Genomic DNA, 17,900 nt, shown 5'->3' with positions numbered 1-17,900 from the left:
GTGGTGAACCAGGTGGTGAGGACCTCTTGATAGAGGTGAAATTTTCCACACCAACCAGAAAATTACAGCAGCACATTTTCCAGAGGGGCCTGTTGGCTGTCCAGCACATGAAGTGGGCTTCAGAGAACAGGTGGGTTCAGTGCTTTCTGAGTGGGCTTTCAAGGACATTTTTCAACCTGGGAGGTAGAGAGCTCTGTTGAACCTGAGATCAGTCCCAGCTGAGCTTCAGACACAATTACAAAAGAAACCCCTAAGCAGGGAAAATCCCTGTCCAATGACACTGATCCTCAGATGGCCTCTCATGATTAAAATTGCTGCTGTTAAAACATACAAGAGCTTTAAGATTTACTGGAGAAAATGCAACTCATTCTCTGCATACTTTAAACTGTTGAATTTAACATCCTAGCACTGTAGTTAAGAATTCAACAGTGGAAATAAACCATTAAAGGGCTCTGTGCTGCCATTTGGCAGGAGGTACCAGCCACAGGAAGGCAGCCGAGCCTCTGCGCCCTTTTCTCAACTTTAAATAACTGTAGCAGTAAAGGGCACGGCCTGGGGGAGGGCAGATCTCAGCCCCAGCACCAGCCCCTCTGTCCTCCCACTGGCCAAACACCCTTTCTGCCCAGGGTATCCTTGGGGAAGAGATCTCTGCTCTCCAAGGACCGGATTCTGTCCTCAGTTGCAGTGTATGGGAAGTGCTCAGCATTTGAGCTGTGAAGTGTGAAGATGCAGTAGTTCTCCACTGCTTCCCTGTGCCCACCCCAGCTCAGGGGGAGCAGGGTGGTGTGGGTGCACTGCCCATCACACCCAGCTCCTCTCTGCAGACATCACCTCAGAAATGATGCGTAAGAACTGACTTGTGCTTTTGCTGCTGCTTTGCCTCTGTTCCATTTGATGGCAGTAGACAAAAAACCTCAATTTTTTTGACATCCAAACAGCAGTAGGGGCTCAAATGGTAAAAAATGAACCCCCAGCTGCTGCTTCTGCTTTTTGCATGAGAACTGTTGCATACGTATTCACTGTGCTGATTAAACAGATCTGCTGCTCTGCAGTAAAATGGAGAATTAAAGCACTGTATTTGCAATTTTGTTACCCAACTACAATTCATAAACATTTAAGAAAATAAGAGCACTTACATATACCATTAGTGAGAAAGCAGTTGCTGTATGGCTACCACTTGCTATCAAAAACTAGAGTACCATGGTATAAGTAATGCTTATTTCATAGCAGTATCCTACTAAAATGACAGCACACTGAATCCACTTCTGCCAAGATATACTTTTATTAAGGGTCAATATAAACTTCAAAAAACCTCTTGAAACATTTTTGTCACTATCTCCCCAAAATAGAAATGTCTCTACATTGAATGTAACTGAATTTTTAAATAGTCAGCTTCCAGGCACAATGAAAATACCAGCCATTTATAAGGCCATCAGGTAATTTAAATTCATGAGAGTAGCTATAAACATGTATTGATGTTCTCAGTGGAGAAATGCAGCTCTGCATTACAGGACCAGATCCTGGAAAATACTGTATGCAGTATTTTGGCTCTTTCTTTCAACAGTTCATTGTAAATGTAGATGTACAAAAAACATTTAGCATCTAAAACTCTACACTTAATCTTTCAGATAAAAAGTAAACTTTTCAGTAATTACTTCAGTAGTGCTTATTTCAAACTTGATACTATCATCTTCCCAATCAGCATTATCAAGCACATTCATAAGTGCACTTTCTAACGTAACGATATATGGAGTATCCATGTAGTTACTTGAGAGTGAGTAGCATTAGACAAGCAAAATGTTATAGAATTTTCTGGATAATGGAGATAGAAGGGAAAGATTCCAAGTTATGCTATGTTTTCTGGTTAGCCTCTGTCACCAGATTTGGTTCTACTTTTCTCTGACAAAAGAGATTATCAATTATTTTTTCACTCCTTAAACTTTGTTGTGATGGCATTACCTATTGTGTTGTAATGATCTAAACAGTGTATGTTTCAATACAGCATTTTAACTGTCTTCAGATGTGGTGAAAGCACGACATGGTTGAGCCAGAAATACCTATTACTGCAAGCATAATTTGGAGTATGATTTCTCATGCAAAAATAAGAATTTGTAGCTCCTATAGAAAATTAACAGGATCCTTTTACTTTACAAGACATTTTGGACTATGAGAACACCACACACAATCACACTTCTTTCATTCTGAAAGGGGCAGTCTTCCACGATGTGCAAAATGAGGCAGACAGTTCCAGTCAGTAAGTCTGTTATGCTGAACTGGTTAGCTGTCCCATTCTCCATTATTTTGATCATTGTCCTCTTCTTCTGAATCAGCAGACACTTTCTTAATTCTCTGCATGGCTGCCTTAATGCTTCTCTCTAGCTCATTAGGGGATCCTTTAGTGGCATCTTTCTCAGTATCTCGATTCACTTTCCTTAGTTTGACTCCTTGCCTTATGGCAGAGAGGATGTTGTCTTTCACAGAGGCATACGGGTTTGGCTGTTCTACTTTGCGAAGGTGAACTTCACTGCGTTTTAGAGAAGCCAAAACTTCATCCATGGAACCTGCAACAGATAAATCTATAGTTACCAGAAGAAAGAACAAGACAACCACACTTAGAGGTATAAAGCACTACCCAAGCATTCAGGGCTCTCGCTTTCATCTTTGCTAATGACAAGAAAACAAATGGTCTCTTCTGGCACGGACTCTTTCGAGCTTCTGCAACAGCAGACTCTGGAACTGCTTTTAAGAAGCAATTAAAGCTGTTATATCTTGAATTGAGAATGCAACACCTCTTCAGCATTATACAAGGTTGTGCTCTAAGGAAGAAATTATACACAAAGGATGATGGCTCTATTTCATTACAACTTTATGGGCCTTCAAAAAAATTTCACTGAACCAAAAAATCCTCTGCATTCTCTGTTATAAACAATCTACCATCCCTCCTAGCTTGCTCAGAAGCCTGCTGAGACCATCAATTGCATATTTGCTCAGCCAAGAATAAAATGAAAGGATTTGAGCAGAACGGCTTGAAAGTGCACCACTGAAATCAGTGGGACCAGCTCAGACCCTCCACAGGCAGCTCTCTCCTGCATGGACATAAAAACAATTCCCACTTTACATGATTTAAATCTCAGGTGTATGTTTCTGAACTTCAGCCCATGAAGGGCACCATACTGGGAGAGCTTCCACTAGTCCTCCTGATCCACACTAATTTGTGTTTTACTCCTTCTGTCAGACCCTTTGCTGCTTGCTGCAGACTGTCAGCCAGGGAGGCTGTGTCCCTGGACAGCAGTTGACTCCTACAGCAATAGGCCCAGACCATCTGTGCCTCACAGCCAGAAGGATTTTTGCCTTGCACAGTGCACGCAGGGTTATGTGATTAATAGCAGGCACTTGAAATGTCACATTTTGCTAAATCCAGTGGAACCTTCAGAGACTGAAAAGGATCAAGGGAAGATCCACAAGGTCATCTTACAAAGCCTGCAAGAACGTCTTAAGTCTATTAATGAAAAGGGCTGCCTGGTAAAATACTAGTCAGACTAATAAATCATAAAAGAAGCCTCTCTTGGCTCTTCACATACGACATGAGTAGTCCGTAACAAACCCAAATGTTTATGAAGCTGTTTCAGTAAGTTCCAGTGGCAGTAATTTAGCAATTACTACTACAGCTATTAACGTGATGGTTTTCTTCAAGAAATAGGTGTAACCAACCAATCAGACCTCTCCAATAAACAAAAAATAATTTTTCTTATCCAAAAATAATGAAAATACATCAATGTTAGGCTGTGAATGGCAGCAATATTAGCTACCAGCAAGGCTGTGCCAACAGCAATCAAACTACTCTGGTGTACAACTCCTGCTGCTAATCAAAGCTTCTTAAGAGTATCTGTGGTAGAGTGATCCCATGGCTATCCCAGACAGAAGTCCAAAGTGGATGCACAGGACTTTGTCATGGTAACTAGACAGCATCTCAGCTCTTCAGCTGCCTGCACCTCCCCACGGCTTGGAAGAACTGAGAATGCTGAACCTTCCTTGGTATTTCTGCCTGTGGTTTGCCTCTTAACTGAAAGGATACAAAGGCTGCTTAGATGTATTGTGAAGAGTCAAAAAGGGAAAGGAATGTGCCATGTTTAAAGACATTCTTCATTCTAGCATAAGCTCCACTGTGAAAAATGACAGAAAAAATTGCTGCCTTCCAACTTAGATCCATCTCCCTGACATAGTCAACATATCCGCTCTTTAGAGATAAAAATAAGCCTGTTAGCAGGATGTAACCAGTGCAGCCTTGGGAAGCTGCTGAGCTCTGTTCTCATTCAAACTACTGTTTCAATTGCAGAGTTCAGCCTTCAATTACACCTGCATGATCTTGCTAACAAAGCAAAGGTGTAACAGAGCAGAATTTCTCCTCTAGGAATGTATGCCAAAGCTATTCTCCTGCCTTTGAAAAACCCTGGTTGAATTCTGCATGAATTCTCTTAGGAAACCTTTATTTAGAAACCAAGCAAATTGTAAGTGGACACAGACTGTGCAGACCTTAGAAATGCAAGTAGCCCAACTGCTAGCTCTGTAGTACACAAATAATGAACACTAGTCTATTACAACCACAAATTTACCCACAGTGGTCTTCTGATTGGACAGGTGATTAACTGTCAATCAAAACCCCATGTTCAGTTTTAAAGTTCCAAAATTTTGGCAAGAACAAACCCAGTAATTAAATTTGCTTCTCACCAAACAACATATATAAACCTCCTTTCCTTGGAAATTCTTCTGACACCTTCCCACCTATTGCAGCTGTTGGATTTTCAGTCTCATGAAAAATGTAGGTCCTGAATTAAGATCTCTACAGAACTATTAATGCTATGATTAAGCATGGTTTAAACTAATTTGTAAGGCCATACTTAATAAATGTGGGATTCCAGCAGAAATTCAAGTTCAACTGTCCTAAAAGATTGACCTCTCCCCTTTGACAGCACTTCCCAAAAAATGCCAAGTCACACACTCCAGCATTAGGACCCTGTGAAGTGAAATCGTTGTTAGTCATTTAACATCCTGAGTTATGGTCAGTGTTATTGCATTGCATGTGTTTCTTATACAAAGCTTTCCAGGAGTTTCATTCTCTTGATCAAAACTACACACTATTCCTGTCCAGAACCAGAGGAAGGGAGAACACAAAAATACAGGAAATGAAGAAAAAAGCACCAGCTGATGTGAGCCTACTTACCTATGTAATTATTTATAGATGTCCTGGGTGAGTCACCCTGTTTATGCAGTGCAGGGCTTTCCGAGGGGCTATCGGAGCTGAGGGGAAGTGGTTTATCCTCTGTTGATGATGGTGTCTTTAACTGGAGAGGTAAGGTGGGAGGGGGGGGAGGAGGGGGCAAGAGAGGAGGAGGCGGCAATGGAGGAGGAGGTGGTGGTGGTGGTAAGGATGGAGAGATCATCAGTTCCTCTCTGTGCTTTTGTTGCTCTGTGTCACCATCAGTAAGCTCTGCGTCACCATCGGCAACAAAAATCTGGACAGGGACATCTGCTGGGATGTTCTGACACAAAGCTTTTGATTCTTTGGCTTCTATCAGCAGTATGCTCTGTGGCTGCTCTGGAGCTGCCCTTGCTCTTGGTGAGGGTGCAGGGGACAGTACTGCTGGGGCTGCCCTTGCTCTGGATGAAGGTGGAGGGGACAGGACTACAGCCTGCTGAGTGATGCTTCGTGGCAACTTGGGACTGAGAGGCTGGGGATGAGATGTTTTCAGAACAACATGAGCTGGACACTTCTGAAAAACAAATCATAACATAGGAGGTCACATCCCCATTGGACTGGCCAAAACACCAACCTCGAAGAGAAAAAACCAGAGTACAAACCTGTCCCACTCACCCACTCAAGCAGAAAATTTGACACTGAATAAATTTAAATGAATGACAAAGTATTTCTTTCAAAGCCATTTCCTAACCTCTATTCTTTGCAACAGATTCCACACCGGGAAACTATATCCTTAGTGGATTTAATCCTCTTGACTCATAACACATAGTTCTATTTTACGCTATCCAAAAGGTTGTCTCTGATTTGGAGCGTGCTCACATGTGAGCTATGGCTACTTTCTGACGTGTTTTCATGTCATTTAGGACTACTGTAGTCCAAGTACTTGCCTCCCTGAATGCTTTCAGCCTCTCCAGTGTCTTCTGACGTTCCTGGCTTATCCAAGCCTTTTTCTTTTTCTCCTCCTCTTTTTGCTTGTCTCTTTTCTGCATTAAAACACAAGTAAGTGAACCTTAATGTGTGAAAACACGCAGCTGCCAGATTCTTCAAGGCTGCAATTTGGTACTCACTATCTGTATGCTGTGATGCTGCTGGAAGCGTTTTTTGCTCTCTTCTGCTTGTTGCAGTCTCTGCCGGTGGCTTGCTTCACACTGATCCTGGGAGAAGAGCAAAATTCATGCAGCTCTCAGGTCACATTTACTGTGCTCCATCTGTGGCATTAACTCCTGTGCACAGGCCACTAAATATGGTTGAGTGCTTGGCAGTGCCAAGAAAGATGGCTAAGCTCAACTAGTGTCAGATGTGAGACCCTGATGGAAGTCCGCGGGACTCCTTCATGGCCAAAGCCAATGGGACCTTTTATTCTCCTAATCAGTCTACTTTTATTTATGTTGCAGAGAAAATATACCCAGATTTGAACTGACCCCTGTCTTACACTTTGGCTAAAAAAAATAAAAGAAGGGGAAAAAAAAAAGAAGAAACAAGCTCTGAAGAAATGTCACTCAAATACCAGCTGGAGGGAAGGACTGCAAAGACATGAGGAAGAGGGCAAGAAGGAAGCTTGCAGGGGATTACAAAAATACAAGGCTACTTTCCCCCCTGTCCCTTATTTGCCATAGGTCCCCAGTACAAAAGTCAGGGAAACAAAGGTATGGGAAAGCACAATGAATGCCTAGCAGGGGTACTTTCTGTTAGTAACAAGTGCCAGACAGAAGCTGCAGGCTTCAGTATCTTCTCTGGGAGTCGCTATTTGTCTCTGTACAGAGGGGGATTATCCACATGGCTGGACAAGCATTTGCAAATCATCTGGCATTTGGCTTTAGTGTTATATAACCAAAAGACAGTAATTAAATAAAATGAAAACAGAAGCAAAAGAAGTGTCGTGTCGGCCAAGGAAGCAGTTGCAAGCAAGATACAAGGATGGCTTACAAAATATTTCCAATGTAATTCCAATTTTGTCCAGGCTAGTGAGAGGTAAAAGGTCAGACAAACTGGAGTCTAAACTCTGCTCTCTACCCTAGCAGGTCTGCAGGACTGCTCAGCTCACTAGGAAAGTTCATGAGAGTCAATTTATGTCTTCCTAGTGTTTTGCGCTGAATGGAAAACAAGGGAAAAACTGCCCTTTGCACAGAACTGGGAGGCTGGAAAGAGAATTGCAGCAGTTAAACTTTTCCCTTCCTCCTGTTCAAAGGTAAAGTATCCGTGTGTGCGTTACTCTGTCACTGCAGCTTCCTTCACAGAGGGTCAGGTTTCCTCCTGTACTGCAGCTGTTTTGAAAAGGCAAAGTTGGCCTCAACAGGGTAAGGATTAGCTGATGAGGGAACACCTGGTTATCCAGGTAAGTTTGTGTTCTCTTACTAAGCGAAATGCATTTGCACCACACCACGGAGTGTAAAGTTGACTAAAAATCACATTGCTCCTCTTTCTGTTTGCAGGCCTTGGCACTGAGTCTGAATCATCTCGTACACTCCACCCAAAGCTTCCCTAGTGGTTTCCTGTCCATCCCCTGTGAGTTATCAGCTAAAGAAAATGCACATCTCCAGGACTGCATTTACTTTTTTGTTCCTGAGGTAGGCTCTCCTCGCACAGACAGTCCCACGCTTTGTCTCCAACTGCTTAGTCTTCTGCCTCAGCATCGTCATTTCTGACAAGTTAGCGTAATGTTGTCCCATTGTCTGTTCAATGACCTTGAGCTCCTCAGGATTTTCACATGTATCATAGTAAACAACTTCATCCTGTTTCTCTAAAAAGGCATTTGGCATTTTTTAAAAAACCAAAAATTGCCACAGTTATTTCAACATTTAAATAGCTAATGACATTTCAAAAGCCACTGAAGGCAGTGAGTTAGTTATGAGAAAGTGTAATGCTCCAGAGCCGAGCTTGGTCTTTCACAGTCTTATGCAAACATGTCATGTTACTCACAGGGGTGCTTTGCAGGATCAAATTTATGCTGTTAGCATTGGTTATTTAGCTTCCTCTTTCAAATATCTCCCTGTGTTTTAACTCTTACCTTCACCAAATTGAGTTTTCCTGGAAAAATGAGGATTGTTCTGACAACACTGGGTGTCCTATTTTAGTATTTACCATGTTTCAATTATGCAACAAGCATCAGCAATGTTTACTTCACAGTGTACATGGTAACAGAATTCATAAGCACAAATAAGAACAAGATTGGTGGCTAATTTGGTCATAAATATGTTGTGAAGAGACAAAACAGAATATAGCAGTATGCCGGTACCATTCCAACTAAATCGCCTCTTTTGTCATTATAGGATGTATTTTGTAATTCTTCATGTTACATTACAATAGATTATGATGAATTACAGGACCTGTTTCAGCAGGTTCACAATATCCACAGTTTCTATGCACAGGTCTCGTAACTATGAGAGCAGTTAAGCACTGTCAATAGAAGTTATCCCACATGCTAAAGCAGTGCATGCACATATCACAGCTGCTGGCAAGATCAGCAACCAGTGTGGCTTTTTTTTATACTTGTGTTATCAAATTAGTGTCTGATCAGTCAGAGAACAAAATATCAGATGGTACCACGGCATTAATATTTTCCAGTGATGCTTTCTACTATTGAGACACAAGTAGTGATATCCCATTTTTTTAAAGTGAAAACAGATCAGGCTATATCCCCCGTGTTTGGATTCTGTGCTTAAATAATTGTTTATTCTCACCTTTAATCTGTCTCTTTATCGTGTCCAACTGTACAATGAGCAGCATCTCTTCATGTTTCAATACTTCAAGCTGTACATTATACAATTCCAGCTGCGTTTCATAATACTGTATTTCCAGCTCCTCCACTGCACTTAAGTTCTCTTCTTCTTCACCAAAATTCTCCATCTGTTTAGCCCCAAACAACAATAACAAAATAAAATATGCACACATGTAACATGTCTGGATGCACAAATACCTGTAAAGAGCCTGGCCTAACTAGCAGCTGCTTAGACACTTTGGTATGGAAACAACAGAGCATTAGAAATGGCTTGGACCAGAAATTCAGAGCAGCGGAGACCCTTATTAACCCAAAGTTAAGTTTACCTCAAGTCTACCAGGAAAGACTTCATTATAATCTGCACAAATGATACTACTCCTGAAAACAAGTATGTATGGTGCAGTACACTAGTCTTGGAAAATAAGTATCAGGTACTCCCAGTGGCAGTTAGATGGCATCAAATCAAAAAGATCAGAAGATTAAATAAGTATATTCATTTTTCAGTGTCCTCTGAAAATAATACCTGTTTTTATCTCCCTAAAACTAACCATTTCAAAGGTTAGTATCACAAATGCTAACATGACACTTGAATTGTAAAAGCATGCATCTTAAGGTTTGCTAAGTGTCCTCAAACACACAGAAGCAATTAAAAAACCCTGCAGACATGCATTTTTCCACAACTTGAAACCATGCTGAAAACCCAAACTATTTCACAGACAAAGACTTCAAAAGTCTACTCCCATGACCACTGGCAGGTTTTGATCAGCTCTTCACAAAACAATGACAGAAAAGGAGGCTTTGCAAGGTCTTACGAGTTTCTGAATGCCAGCTCTCTTCTGTTTCAGGCACAGCTCTCTTGCCCTCAGATGCTGAAGAGTTTCTTTTGCTAACATACATTTCAGCTTTTCTAGTCGTGGCAAAGCTGATGACCAGGTGGTTTTACCAAATCTTTCTTCATCTTGTTCCATCTGTTTGTGCATTGCTGCAGATTTAAACATTGCAGTAAGACATCAGAAATGTACTGTACTAATAGCCCTTGTGTGTTTCTGCACTATTAAAAATGCTGATCCTATTAAACTATTTCTGAAGCTTCTCTAGAAATTACAGGATTAAAAGGTTGAATTTGTGATCTTATATATGTATGTAAAATACTTCATTGTACCACAGAAACATGTCTTAACAGTTGCACAGAAACACACTCAGCTCACATGCTGAAATCCTTGAGGCTTGCATATGAAATGTTGAAAGCATCCATAGGTTTTGTGCAGACCTTTGCAGTCTTAGGTCTCAGGCTTTGACAATATTTATGTGCAAGCCAAATGCAAGCTGTAAACCAAACTACTTAAGAGATATAAATCTTAAGTGAATAAAATGCTTCCTTCTTAAGCTGAACACTCATCCTAACCTCAGGTTCTGCAGAGAGGTAAGAAGAGCTCTCAGTCTTCTAAGTCAAGTATTTACACAACCTTTTGTGTAGATCATTCCAATTACCTGCCAGAGCCTTTACAGTTTCCTTGAAGTAGTTCACAGTGATATCCTGAATGGAGCACACAGCACTCTCAGCTCGCTTAGTCCATTCTTCAGCATCTTTCTGCAAAGCTGCTACTCTTCTAGGCCCTAAATTATCATACTGCAAAGACTTCTGCAAGGACACAAAATTCTCAGTTACTGCCTGGTTTCCACAGAGGTGCAGCTGCACGATAATATCCTTGGAGACATTTCAAACAAGGCAGAGCACAGTGGCAAACATGAGCTACACCTCACCTGTCACAATGTGAATCACTACTCATACCTTGTTTCTCATTCTCTGGCTAACTTAGAACCTTTGTTCCCCAATCCTGACCTCACATTTATTTCTTAGAATATTTTTAAACTATCATCTTAAAAATCATGTCCAACACAAGTGTTTTTAGTTGTTACTAAAAGTAACTCAAACCCACGCTTCTATGTGCAATGTTCTCTTCTATTTTTCCCCATGTGTTGACAGCACATTGCACTGTCAGGTTCTCCCATTTGGCAGTTCTTTCACACAGGAACACAGAAAAGAAATGTAAGAATTTTTCAATTCCACAGAGTCTACATGGGTAGACTACTATTCAGATTTTTTTTAAGGAACTATAGTGCAAGTGAGCCTAAATACCTCTTAGAGGTTTTTTTTTAATACAGAAATACATTTGGTTTCATTCATTTCAATTTTCACTTCAATTTTCAGAACAGGACACTGGATATTTCATTGTTACATATTTAGAATTCAGTATCCAAGCACCTTAGTCTAAACTTAAAACTGATCTGCTCTTTTTGAGAACATCAACAACTTGCTTTAATTTTAACACACTATTTAAGGAAAAATCAAAATGGTAAAATGGCTGCTATTTCCAGGGGCATCGTAACTTTCAGTATGGGCTTCTAGTTTAAGACATACATGAAACTAAATGAAAGCAGTGACAACTGATGTTTTTAATCTGTACTTCTAACATGTTGTAGCAGCAACAGAAAACTTCAAGTGGAAAGGTCTCCTCTGTCTTCTGGTGCATCAGCATTACTGAAGAAGGGCATTCTCAAAGTTACAAACTAATCCCACTGAAGGTGGCACAAGAAAGGTTACTTAGATCTCTGTAAATTCAGCCTCCCAGAGAGTAAACCCCAGTGAGATGGAGCTTGGGGATATTTTCCTTTTAAGTGGGACACTGGTGAGAAGACAGCTGCAGTTCTACTCAAGCCATTAGACTGGCTTTGCCTTAACTCTGAATTTCTCAGTCATGTTTGGTGGCTTGTGAGGAGAAAAAAAAAGTAGATAGAGACCAAAGTAAGGAATGTTAATGTGATTCGAGTTTAAACTGCTCCAAGAGCAGCTGATGCCCTACTACACAGCTTTCACTTTGTGAAGGCAGACTTACCAAGATTTCCAGTTTGTACAGCGTTGCCAGCTCTCTCATATCTCTGAAGGGCTGCAATAAATACTGGTAGAATTGTGTTGCCATGGTGACCAAATCCTGATAAGCTTCGTCTTCTTCTTCATAAACCTTCATCAAAGCCACCATTGTGTCAGCACTTTTATGCTGCTGCAGAACCTAGTGGGATAAAAGGTAAATCAGACACAGCTACTTTGCATTTGGGTGCACTGGATGCTGATGGGCTCTGGTGGGAAAGACCAGTCATTCCACAGCCGAGATTTCCCACTGCACAGAAGGCATAAGCCAGGCATTCTGCAGCCACCCCAGCTGGAAATATCCTTAACATCACACTGTTAAAGGCACTAATTGCTGCGCAATGCATTGGGAGACTGCAAGGAGCATCATTCCTAGAGCTTCCACCACAGAAATTCTAATAAATTTAAAGTCTTTATTTGCTTCTATGACAAAATACAAAGCTGGGGACTTTCCTTCCTTGCATTTGTTTACTGGCACCCATCAAAGCTTCGAATATTTTTCTTTGACAGCAGCTGGCAGAGACCATGGCATGCTCCATGTGCCAGGATAGAATGAGCTGGCTGACAGAACACAGTGAAGTTCCACGGAGAAACACAGACCTTCCTGGAAGAACAGTGTGTGCTCTACAGCTCCATAAAGAGGGAAGGGGATGGAAAGGGAGGGTGTGCTACAACAAAGAGCAAAAGCATTAAAAAAATAAGCTTGATTGTGTTGCAAATGAAAACCACTGAAATGAAACCATCACCTTTGCTCTTGCCAGCAGAGTCTGGGTAAGACAGCGGGAGCAAAATTCCCATGTGTGGATGCATGTCCTCAGGAGAAATCTGTGGAAGTCAGCTCAAGGGTGTTTCCCACACATTCTGCTTGCAGGCCTGGCACAGGCAAGGCAGGGGAACACAAGGATCTGAACTACAACAATTCCGACAATCCCAGACATGTAGCAGCCCCTTAGGGCTCCCCAGGAGCTTGTGGTAGCTCAGACACAGTCCAAGGGCCCACTGGCAGTAATTTCACAGTCTGCTTCTGCCCTGCTCCTGAAGCCAGATACAAACTCAACAGTTCACTTTCTGGTTGCAATACTGAAAGCAAATAGTGAGGGTCATGCTTCTTCTAGATGTTCAGATTGACTAGAAGGGAAGTATTAATGATAATTTAGAGTTAACTCATGAAACAATTATTCACTTACAAGGGCTTGGGCTTTTTCTGTCTGGGTGTTCTTGGGGTTTTTTTTGAGGGGGTGGTGCAGTGTGTGTACCATTTTGTGTTTTAAGGTAAAATCCCTGCTTTTATACAATCTGATACTCTCTTCATTGAATTCCAGCTTGTCATCAGCCCAACCAACCTCTTTGGTTATTGTAATAGTAATGCTCTTGCCTTTTTTGACTTGTTTTTGAACACACATCACAAGTATTTACACAACACTACTCTTCTCCATCTTGTACCAGTATCTTCTACATTCTTCAAAATTAACTTCCTGGCCCAGAGGATGAAGTATTTCAGAAGGACATTGACATAAAAAGGGAAGAAGGATGCTCTGGTACCTAAGGCTGGGTTAGTGGCTATTTCTTGAATCTTGCATAACTTGGTTTAGACTGAAGTATAATAACTTTACGTCCCTGTTAGGCCTGCAAGTACAACACCACTCTATAGCATCTTTAGTCATATCTAAAATGTATCTGGAAATAGCAAAATAACTGGCACCAAGTTGTACTTGCCCACAAAGACCCAAATTGCCACAAAGCTGTACATGCCTGTGCTGCTTGCAAGAGAGTCTGGTGGCTGGAATGTGTTTGTAGCTGGTCTGTGAACTGTTACAGTCAGTGACAGACACTGACTTTTGTATACAACACAGTACACCTTCATGTAAACTAACGCTGTCTTTTTAAAAACAGTGTCTTTCTGAAACAGTAATGTTGTTACAACTGTTAAATACTGCAATAGCAAACAGAACGCTGAAGTCAACCTTTCCTTCAAAGCCTGCTCATTTTCACAAAGTACCTTTCAGCCTACTTTGCCAGAAAACAGAATGCAAACAGGTACTGCAAGGAAGCTGCGGCAGCAACACACCGGTGAGCTTGAAGTTATCTCTTAACGCTCCCGTGTCCTAATTCCAACTGTGTTACTGGATACCATCCTTTGAATTCATGCTTACAACAAGGGGAAAAAAAATCCAGGAATATACCTGTAACTACAACAAATTTACAGTGCTAAAGGAAGAAAGGGCTAATATCATCATTATTTCATCAATCATTAGGGCAGAATTTGACACTTTAAAAAAATAACACAATTTCTCTGACTACAAAACACTTATTTGGCATAGGACTAGGGCTAAGTGTGGTTTTAGGAAATAAACCTGACTTAAAAAAAGTAGCACATGATTGTACTCTCCTCTTCGGTTACTGTTCCACCCATTGCACAACACTGCAATGTTTTTAGCAACGTGTTGTTGTAGGAGTGCTTGCAACTTAAGTGTCCCAAGGTCTTATGTTGACTGCCCACCTGGAGCTGACTTATTCCCCACTTAATAAAGCGGCACTTACAAGACTGATGACGCTTAGTACTTGAGAAAGTTGACTTGGCAGCATCCAGACAAACAGAAAAAGTGTTTGTGTAAGCACAAATCTGGACATTAGACAACACTACGAGCAAGATCATATCAGCGACTCGGTCGCCCTTGCTCACATGAGTCTTGGTAGAGTCTGCCCTGAGCGACTGAACCTCCCGCAGCATCTCCCAGGGGAGCAAGGCTGCTTAGACAGGTGCAGCTGTGAGATGAGCTGCAGTACTCAACAGTGAACATGCTCCTGCAGCGTGGGGACCTGCAGGGAGCGGCCCGGCCGCACTCCGGACCCACTCCCCTCGGGGACAGCCCCGAGCCCCGGCCCCTTCGCCCCCCGCCCGGCCCCGGGGCCCGTACCCGCCGCAGGGCCTCCTTGGCCCGGGCCAGGTGGCCGCGCAGGGCCCTCCCGCGCAGCTCCTGCAGGCTCTCGAAGTACTCGTCATCACAGCGGCGGTCGGCGGCGAAGAGCGCGTCCAGCACCACGCGGCCGCCGCAGAGCTCCAGGGCCCAGCCCAGGTACAGCTCCAGCGCCCGGCACAGCTCCTGCAGCTCGGCCTCGCCCGGCGCGGCGCCGCCGGGGAACAGCACGGCCCAGAGCCCGCCCGCGGCCGCGCCGGGCAGCGCGGGCGGCAGCGCGGGGAAAGCAGGCTCCAGGCGCGGGCACAGGGCCGCCAGCTGCCGGTGGACGCCGCGCAGGGCCGGGGCCGAGAAGAGCCCGGCCCAGCTCTGCGGGGCCTGCGCCGCCGCTTCCGCCCGCCCGTGGCAGGTCACGGCGAACGCGCCCTCTGCGCCGTTCCAGCCCACGAGGAAGCGGAGCCGCGGCGGCGGCTGGGGCTCGGTGAAGGCGGTGTCGCGCACGGCCACCCACCCCTCGAGGCTGTCGGGTTGCGGCTCCATCGCGACAGCGGCGACAGCGCCAGAGCGGGCCCGGAGCGAAACAGAAACCGGCCGCGGGCGGGGCGGGGCCGCATGGCGCGGCGCGCGCCCATTGGCGGGAGCCGGAGGCGGGGCGGTGACGTCATAGGGCGTGGCCCGAGTGGTGTCACGGCGAGCGAGGACAGTAAACAGTGACAGCGGCGGGAGATCATGGGGTGGTGTGGGTTGGTAGGGGAATTCGAAGATCATGGCGTTCCAACATCCTCTGCCGTGGGCAGGAACACCTTCAACTACATCAGATTGCTCAGAGCTCTATGCGACCTCGCTTTGGACACCTCCAGCGCGGGGGCATCCACAGATTTCCTGGGCAATCTGTGCCAGGGCCTCACCACCCTCACTGAAGAATTTCTCCCTGGCATCTGATCTAAACCTACTTTCTTTCAACTTGAAGTCATTCCCCCTTGTCCTGCCACTGCATCATCCTGTAAACAGCCTTGCTCAACCTTTTCTGGAAGTTGTCCCTTCAGGTACTGGAAGGGAAATATTTCACTAAATAAGCGAGGAGCAGCAGGCAGGGAGCACGGACCACATGGTGCTGCAGGAAGGAGCACGGGCACCATCCCGGGGGTCCCGGGCACAGAGTCGGTGCCGCCGCCCGAGGTGCTTTCCCTCCTGCCATGGGCCCTGTGTCCGCAAGCAGCCAAATGGTGCTTGTCCTGACCTCAGCCGGTCGCTGTACTATTCATAAATACCTGAACACCACCTCAGGGGCTGCTGAGGGAGTGCAGTGTTTGTATGTCTCCTCTTATTCAGGACCTGTGTGCAAGGCTGCATTTAATTCAGGGTGCACAGAATGTCATATTCCAGTCTTTGGCAGCATAGCTGACACCGCTAATTTTTCAATAAATTAAGGCCTGCGAGATAGTGTAGAGTAACACAAAGCAAAAATAAGTTCTCATTTGAAAAATTAATAAAATCTGTCAGACACCATAAATGTTAACACTTCAGTAAAGGCTGCATCATTTATGTGAAAACATCCCCTCTCTGATCTCACAGATGATAGAGGTGCTGTTAGCGATAATGAGATCGTGCCTACACGGGCAATTAACTTGTGATTCCTTATCAAACAGCAAACAATTGCACTGCTAGGAATGTGAGAAAATGACATTGAGTTTAATTGGAAAAGGAGGAAAAAGCAGAACTGTGACAAGATTCAATAGACATTTCCCCCTGCGCTGCCTCCTGAGCTCAAGACATATATAATGCATTGTTCTCAAACGTGCTTAAAAACCTCCTGCCAGCAAGGCTGGCTTGGTAGCATGTTCACAATCAGCAGACTGTGTGTGGGTTTGAGCAGATATACAAAGCTCAAGTGCTACAACAATCAGTAATCTGTGGTAATAACGCAGCCTGGTTTTTATCAGGAGGACCACTACTGAATGTAAACTGAAGGATTATGTTCTCATGAAAACCGTCCCTTAGCAGGGCCGCTGGCCACTTTCATAGAATCATAGAATGAATTGGGTTGGAAAAGACCTCCGAGATCATCAAATCCAACCCTTGGTCCAACTCCAGTCCATTTACTAGATCATGGCACTCAGTGCCATGTCCAATCTCAGTTTAAAAACCTCCAGGGATGGTGAATCCACCACCTCTCTGGGCAGGCCATTCCAATGCCTGATTACTCTCTCTGGAAAGAATTTTTTTCTGATCTCCAACTTAAATTTCCCCTGGCAGAGCTTGAGCCTGTGCCCCCTTGTCCTATTGCTGACTGCCTGAGAGAAGCTTTCTTCACTGTCATTGCTGCCAGAGGTCTGGCATACACATACAGGGTGGGGATATGCAACATCATAATTTCTATAAGCATATGCAACTCTATAATTTCTATTTTTTTCCTAAATTCTGAATTTTATTATTTTTTCTAGTATGTGATCATGATTTCAACTCATCCCCATAGTAAAGCTCCTTCTAATGTAATAGAGAGGACTTTGCCAGTAAGTGTTTGCAAAGAACAGAACAGATACTTCCATGTAGTTGTGCAGCAATGCTGTAAGCATGTACCCAGCCACGTATATCCCACACAGGATAGCCTGCCTGACACCCCAGCCTTGGAAATCACACCCAGAGGCAATGACTGCACTCTGCAGGGTTTATTAATACCACCTCCAAAAGTGAGAGGGTGCTCTGGCTTTAGTGAGGGCTCTCTATAACCGTTCTAAGTACTTCAGATCCAGGAATCAACCTTCAGAGCCTTTTCTCGGTGTATGACATTCATCCTGGTGACACTCAAGTAGTGCCCTGCTGAAGGACAGCTGGGGCACATCTATATTTGTGCCATTGCTCATTGCTGGCATGTCTCTATCTGAGCAAAGAGGCAGGCTAGGGTTACTGCAATGCATCTTCCAACTGCAGTTACAGGAAAGTGGCAAGGAATTGCTTTCGTGTGAATTAATTTTTATTAAGGGAAATAGAAGTGAACTTTGATGCCATCTGAGCTATCAGAAGAATTTATGACGTCTTAAGATAGAAGGCAAGTTTTTAGGTAGTAACCTTCTTTGT

At 43.7% G+C, this 17,900-nt stretch overlaps 1 protein-coding gene across 1 annotated transcript; it reads right to left on the bottom strand.

The window, feature by feature from the left end:
• Positions 1 to 1,263: 1,263 nt before the first annotated feature.
• WHAMM (WASP homolog associated with actin, golgi membranes and microtubules) lies at positions 1,264 to 15,416 on the bottom strand. Its single transcript, XM_071568454.1, has 10 exons — positions 14,823 to 15,416; positions 11,873 to 12,046; positions 10,467 to 10,617; positions 9,788 to 9,957; positions 8,938 to 9,103; positions 7,810 to 7,997; positions 6,325 to 6,411; positions 6,145 to 6,240; positions 5,222 to 5,771; positions 1,264 to 2,561 (listed from the first exon to the last, which is right to left on the bottom strand). Exons 1-10 carry the CDS (start codon positions 15,360 to 15,362, stop codon positions 2,278 to 2,280), a joined length of 2,406 nt encoding a protein of 801 aa, XP_071424555.1. The 5' UTR covers positions 15,363 to 15,416; the 3' UTR covers positions 1,264 to 2,277.
• Between the last annotated feature and the right edge of the window lie 2,484 nt (positions 15,417 to 17,900).

This window comes from Pithys albifrons, chromosome 13 (genome assembly GCF_047495875.1).
Source record: "Pithys albifrons albifrons isolate INPA30051 chromosome 13, PitAlb_v1, whole genome shotgun sequence".
Classification (NCBI taxonomy): domain Eukaryota; kingdom Metazoa; phylum Chordata; class Aves; order Passeriformes; family Thamnophilidae; genus Pithys; species Pithys albifrons.
The sequence above is the reverse complement of the archived record's forward strand: the minus strand, read 5'-3'. Positions and strand labels throughout refer to the sequence as shown.

Excerpts from the sequence above, each read along its gene's own strand:
- WHAMM (XM_071568454.1), bottom strand. The coding sequence starts at position 15,362 with ATGGAGCCGCAACCCGACAGCCTCGAGGGGTGGGTGGCCGTGCGCGAC. Across the intron at positions 7,998-8,937 it reads GATAAAGAGACAGATTAAAG|AGAAACAGGATGAAGTTGTT; the intron begins GTGAGAATAAAC and ends ATGCCTTTTTAG. Across the intron at positions 6,412-7,809 it reads CCTACCTCAGGAACAAAAAA|GATCAGTGTGAAGCAAGCCA; the intron begins GTAAATGCAGTC and ends CTCTTCTCCCAG.